The following is a 6,390-nucleotide window of genomic DNA, read 5'->3' as shown; positions in this document are numbered from 1 at the left end:
GCCCCCCGCCCCACGGGCCCTATAGCCCCCTGCCCCACACACGGCCAGTGGCCAGGGGGGCTGCGCCCCAGCGTGCTCCTATAGCCCCATAGGGCACGGCCGCCCCACAGGGCCCCCACAGCCCCACAGGGCCCCCACTGCCCCACGGAGCCGCCACAGCCCCACAGGGCCCCCACAGCCCCACAGGGCCCCCACTGCCCCACAGAGCCCCCACAGCCCCACTGAGCCCCCACAGCCCCACAGGGCCCCCACTGCCCCACAGAGCCCCCACAGCCCCACAGGGCCCCCACTGCCCCACAGAGCCCCCACTGCCCCACAGGGCCCCCACTGCCCCACAGAGCCCCCACTGCCCCACAGAGCCCCCACTGCCCCACTGAGCCCCCACAGCCCCACAGAGCCCCCACTGCCCCACAGAGCCCCCACTGCCCCACAGGGCCCCCACTGCCCCACAGAGCCCCCACTGCCCCACGGAGCCCCCACTGCCCCACAGAGCCCCCACGGCCCCACAGGGCCCCCACTGCCCCACGGAGCCCCCACTGCCCCACAGGGCCCCCACTGCCCCACGGAGCCCCCACAGCCCCACAGGGCCCCCACGGCCCCACAGAGCCCCCACAGCCCCACAGGGCCCCCACGGCCCCACAGAGCCCCCACTGCCCCACAGGGCCCCCACGGCCCCACAGAGCCCCCACTGCCCCACAGAGCCCCCACTGCCCCACAGGGCCCCCACTGCCCCACAGGGCCCCCACTGCCCCACGGAGCCCCCACGGCCCCACAGAGCCCCCACTGCCCCACAGAGCCCCCACGGCCCCACAGAGCCCCCACAGCCCCACAGGGCCCCCACAGCCCCACAGGGCCCCCACTGCCCCACGGAGCCCCCACAGCCCCACTGAGCCCCCACGGCCCCACAGAGCCCCCACGGCCCCACAGGGCCCCCACTGCCCCACAGAGCCCCCACAGCCCCACAGAGCCCCCACAGCCCCACAGGGCCCCCACGGCCCCACAGAGCCCCCACTGCCCCACAGGGCCCCCACAGCCCCACAGGGCCCCCACAGCCCCACGGAGCCCCCACGGCCCCACAGGGCCCCCACTGCCCCACAGGGCCCCCACAGCCCCACAGAGCCCCCACAGCCCCACAGGGCCCCCACGGCCCCACGGAGCCCCCACTGCCCCACGGAGCCCCCACTGCCCCACGGAGCCCCCACGGCCCCACAGAGCCCCCACTGCCCCACGGAGCCCCCACGGCCCCACAGGGCCCCCACTGCCCCACGGAGCCCCCACGGCCCCACAGGGCCCCTGCCCCCCGTCCCGGTGCCCCCCTCCCCCACCCCCGGCTCCGGCTCCGGCTCCGTGCGGTCGCGTTTATTGCGGCTGCTCCCGGGGCCCTGGGGCAGGCGGAGGCCGGGGCGACGCCGGGGGTCGGGGTGCGGCGCTGGGTGACGCCGGGGCGAAGCCGGGGGGTTGGGGTGCGGTGCCGGGTGATCCCGCTCAACGCCGGGTGATGCCGGGGCGATGCCGGGTGTTGCGGTGCAGCGCTGGGGTGGCACCAGGTGACGCTGGGTGACGCCGGGTGTTGGGGTGCGGTGCCGGTGCGGTGCCGGGCGATGCCGGGTGTCAGGACGCGGTGCTGGGGTGATGCCGGGTGTTGCGGTGCAGTGCCGGTGCGGTGCCGGGTGATGCCGGGTGTTGGGGTGCGGTGCCGGGGCGATGCCGGGTGTCAGGGCGCGGTGCCGGTGCGGTGCCGGGTGTTGGGGTGCGGTGCCGGTGCGGTGCCGGTGCGGTGCCGGGCGATGCTGGGTGTCAGGGCGCGGTGCCGGGGCGATGCCGGGTGTTGCGGTGCGGTGCCGGGTGACCCCAGTCAACGCTCAGTCTTGGCGCCGGGGCGATGCCAGGCGATGTCGGGTGCCGGGGCGATGCCGGGTGCCGGGGCGCGGTGCCCGTGCCGATCCGCTCCCCTCTCCCACGCCCCTGCCTGTGCGGCGACCACCGCGCTGCCCATCCCCGGCGCCTCTGGGCCCGGCGCCGGCGTCCGGCCGATTTGGACCCCACCGCAGCAGCCGGGGGCTGGTTCATGGCCAGCGCCGTGCCGGCCCGTGCCGATCCGAGCCGGATCTGGGAGAAGCTGCACTCGGTGGGCAAATGTCACCGCGGTCGCTGACACCGTTAACGAGGGAGCCCGGCGCCCACAGCGTGACCCGGTCCGGTGGCGGCGGCGCAGCCGCGGTCCCCGGCTCTCGCGGTTGGTCCTCGGGGCCGAGCGGTTCCCGGTCGCGCCGGATCCTCGGGAAGCGAACGGGGACGCGGCGCGGGGGAACTCGGCGGTTTGATCCGCCGGCGCGCTCCGGCGCCGATAAACGCGCGTCGTGGCAGGGGAGCGCGCGGCCCTGCCGCGGCGGCGATGGCGGGCGATGGCGGGGCGCTGGGGTGCGGTGCTGGGGTGCGGTGCCGGGGCGGTGCCGGTGCCGGCGGGGCGGCGCTCAGCGCAGGATGCTGTCCTCGTAGAGCGCCAGCAGCAGCAGCACCCCCCAGCCCCCCAGCAGCCCGGCGCTCTGCAGCCCCAGGAGCAGCCACGGCCGCTGGTCCCGCGCCGACAGCATGGCCGGCACCTGCGGGGCGGGCGGGGGCTGGCAGCCGGCACGGCACGGCACGGCACGGCACGGCACACACGGCACGGCACACATGCGGCACAACTGGCACACACGGCACCCATGGCACACGTAGCGTTGCACGCACAGCACCCATGGCACCCACGGCACCCATGGCACCTATGGCACAGCGCCCGTGGCGCACACACGGCACCCATGGCATCACACCCATGGCACCCCTGGCATTGCACTCATGGCACCCATGGCTCCCGCAGCATGGCATCCGTGGCACCCACGGCACCCATGGCACCTATGGCACCCATGGTACCTATGGCACAGCACCCATGGTGCACCCACGGCACCCACGGCACCCCTGGCACACACAGCATGGCACCCATGGCACCCATGGCACCCGCGGCGCTGCCCCCCGCCCCCGCCCGGCGGCGGGGCACCCACCATGTCGCAGAGGGCGAGGTGCAGGAGGAGGCCGGCGGCGATGGCGCCCAGCCAGGCGCGGGCGGCGGCGGCGGCGGCGAGGGCCAGGCCGGCGTAGAGCCCCGGCAGCAGGGGCAGGGCGCCCGCCAGCCCCAGCCCCAGCACCCAGCGCCCGCCCAGGCCCCCCTGCGCCAGCGCCGAGGCCGAGCCTGCGGGCGGCAGCGCCTCAGCACCCGCTGCCCACCCCCGCCCTGCCCCCACCCCCCATCCCCCCACCCCGCCCCCGCCCTGGGCACCCCCCCCCCCATGCACCCCCCAGCACCCCAACCCCCCATGCACCCCCACACCCCTCCCCCACTCCCCCCCATCCCCCCATGCACCCCCAAGCACCCCCATCCCCCATTCATCCCCCATCCCCCCATCCCCCCGTGCACCCCCATCCCCCCACACCCCTCCCCCACTCCCCCCCATGCACCCCACCCCCCACTCCCCCCAAGTACCCCCATCCCCCCATGCACCCCACCCCCCATCTCCCCATCCCCCCACACCCCCCTCCCCCCCTCCCCCAGCACCCCCCACCCCCCCATGCACCCCCATCCCCCCACACCCCCCATCCCCCCATCCCCCCACACCCCCTCCCCCCCTCCCCCAGCACCCCCCACACCCCCATGCACCCCCATCCCCCCACACCCCCCATCCCCCCATCCCCCCATCCCCCCCCTCACCCCCCTCCCCCAGCACCCCCCATCCCCCCATGCACCCCCATCCCCCCACACCCCCCATCCCCCATTCTCCCCCCATCCCCCCATTCTCCCCCCCCCCCCCCCCTCACCCAGCGCGTGCGGCAGCTCGTGGCACAGCAGCCCGAGGGCGGCGGCCGCGCCGCTCCGCCAGGAGGCGCCAAAGGCGGCGCCCAGCGCCACCCCGTCCGCCAGCGCGTGCGCCCCGCGGCCCAGCGGCAGCGCCCAGCGCAGCGCCCGCCGCCCTGCGGGGCCGCGCCGTCACCGGGGCCGCGGGGCCCGGCCCCCCCGCACCCCCCCGCACCCCCCCGGGACCCCCCGGGACCCCCCGGGACCCCCCGCACCCCCCGGGACCCCCGGGGCCCCCGCACCCCCCCCCCGGGGCCCCAGCACCCCCCCGGCCCCGCCGCCAGCCGCCCGGCGGCCCAGTGGCCTAATGGATAAGGCATCAGCCTCCGGAGCTGGGGAGTGTGGGTTCGAGTCCCACCTGGGTCGGGTGCCCCCTTTTGGGGGGGGGCGGGGGTTTTGGGGGGCTCGGGGGTCACGGGGGGTTCGGGGTCACAGGGGTGGGGGGGGGATTCGGGGGCGAGGGATATGGGGGTCACGGGGGGGCTGGGGGTCACGGGGGTGGGGGATGTGGGGGTGGGGGGCTCGGGGGTCACGGGGGTGGGGGGCAGGGGGGGACATGGGGGGGCTGAGGGGGTTGGGGGTCACGGGGGGATTTTGGGGGTCACGGGGGGTGGGGGTCACAGGGATGGGGGTGGGGTGTGGGGGTGAGGTTGGGGGTCGGGGGGGGTTGGTGGGATTTTGGGGGCGCTGGGGGGATCGGGGGGGCTGGGGGGGAGTTGGGGGTCACAGGGATGAGGTTGGGGGGCTGGGGGGAGACTTGGGGGGCAGGGGATGAGGTTGGGGGGAGTTTGGGGGTCGGGGGGCTGGGGGGGGCTGGGAAGGGAATCGGGGGGGGTGTGGGGGGGCAGGGCGGGGGTTGGGGGGCAGGGGGATGAGGTTGGGGGGCAGGGCGGGGGTTGGGGGCAGTTGGGGGGCAGGGGGATGAGGTTGGGGGGCAGGGCGGGGGTTGGGGGGCAGGGCCGTACCCCGGTTCTGCGGCTCCTGCGAGCTCTGGTTGGGGTCGGCGTCCTCCATCTTCCCCTGGGGGCGGGAGGGGGTGTGGGTCCCGTGGGCCCCACAGCCTGCCCCATAGCCTGCCCCATAGCCTGCCCCACGGCCTGGCACCCTGCCCCACAGCCTGGCACCCTGCCCCACGGCCTGGCACCCGGCCCCACAGCCTGGCTCCCTGCCCCACGGCCTGGCACCCGGCCCCACAGCCCCACGGCCTGCCCCACACCGCCCCAGCCCCACATTGCTCTGGCACCCAGCCCCACATCCCAGCCCCACATCACCCCGGCCTCCCCACATCCCTGCCCCACATTGCTCTGTACCATGCCCCGGCCCCCCAGCCCCCAGCCCCCCAGCCCTGCCCCACATCCCCAGCCCCACCTCCCTCTGCCCCACAGCTCCCGTCCCCACATCCCGCCAGCCCCCCATCCCCACCTACAGACCCCCAGACCCCCACATCCCTGCCCCACATCCCTCTGCCCCACAGCTCCCACCCCCATATCCCACTCCCCCAGGCTCTGCCCCCCAGCCCCGCATCTCGCATGCCCCTGCCCCACATCCCCACCCCACACCCCGCCCGCCCCACACCCTGCCCCACACCCCTGTGCCCCACACCCCGCCCCACACCCCCCCATCCCACACCCCCCTGCCCCACATCCCCGCCCCACACCCCCCTGCCCCACATCCCCACCCCACATCCCCGCCCCACACCCTGCCCCACACCCCCGTGCCCCACACCCCCCCCACCCCACACCCTGCCCCACACCCTGCCCCACATCCCCACCCCACACCCGCCCGCCCCACACCCTGCCCCACACCCCCCTGCCCCACATCCCCGCCCCACATCCCCACCCCACACCCTGCCCCACACCCCGCCCCACACCTCCTCCCCGGGGGGCAGCAGGAGCCCCAGCAGCTTCTCCAGCAGGAAGAAGGCCAGGAGCCCCCCCAGGACCCCCAGCAGCGGCCAGGGGGGGCCCGCGGCGTGGGGCTGGGCCCCCCCGCTGTGGGGCTGGGCCCCCCCGCTGTGGGGCTGGCAGCCCTCGGCGTGGGGCGGGGAGCCCTCGGCGTGGTCGTGGAGCCCCAGGGCCTGCGGGGGTCGGGGGGGCCGCACACGCGTGGGCACGCGCACACGCACACGCACGCACACACACACGCACACGCGTGCACACGCGTCCCCAAGCGCGCCCACACCCGCGGCCCCCCGCGCCCCCCATGTCACCCCCCATCCCCCATTGCCCCCACGCCCCCACCTCCCCCCACACCCCCCCGTCCCCCCCCCACCCCCACCTCCCCCCATACCCTCACGCCCCCCGTGTCCCCCCCACGTCCCCGTGTCCCCCCCATCCCTGGTGTCCCCGTGTCCCCCCGTGTCCCTGTGTCCCCTCCAGCCCCCACGTCCCCGTGTCCCCATGTCCTGTCCCCCCCATTGCCCCCTGTGCCCCATCTCCCCCCATGCCCCCCCATCCCCATGCCCCCCCATGTCCCCATGTCCCCATGTCCCCATGTCCCCCCAT

At 77.0% G+C, this 6,390-nt stretch overlaps 2 protein-coding genes across 2 annotated transcripts in view; one reads left to right on the top strand and one right to left on the bottom strand.

Moving 5' to 3' along the window:
- Window positions 1–1,361: 1,361 nt before the first annotated feature.
- SLC39A4 (solute carrier family 39 member 4) lies at window positions 1,362–5,817 on the bottom strand. Its single transcript, XM_082307976.1, has 5 exons — window positions 5,757–5,817; window positions 4,852–4,906; window positions 3,850–4,002; window positions 3,039–3,226; window positions 1,362–2,603 (listed from the first exon to the last, which is right to left on the bottom strand). The coding sequence occupies exons 2-5, from the start codon at window positions 4,898–4,900 to the stop codon at window positions 2,475–2,477; spliced, it is 519 nt and encodes a 172-aa protein (XP_082164102.1). The 5' UTR covers window positions 4,901–4,906; window positions 5,757–5,817; the 3' UTR covers window positions 1,362–2,474.
- A 545-nt stretch (window positions 5,818–6,362) lies between these two features.
- DGAT1 (diacylglycerol O-acyltransferase 1) overlaps window positions 6,363–6,390 on the top strand; it is a gene marked incomplete at its 5' end in the record, with an annotated part of 6,502 nt that continues 6,474 nt past the window's right edge. The window contains one exon of the mRNA XM_082315517.1: window positions 6,363–6,372. Within this exon, the coding sequence (XP_082171643.1) occupies window positions 6,363–6,372 (10 nt within the window). The remainder of the gene's footprint in view (window positions 6,373–6,390) is intronic.

The sequence above is a fragment of the Platalea leucorodia genome (genome assembly GCF_965183815.1).
Source record: "Platalea leucorodia genome assembly, chromosome: 1".
In the NCBI taxonomy this organism is placed as follows: domain Eukaryota; kingdom Metazoa; phylum Chordata; class Aves; order Pelecaniformes; family Threskiornithidae; genus Platalea; species Platalea leucorodia.
This window is presented reverse-complemented; position numbering and strand designations above follow the sequence as displayed.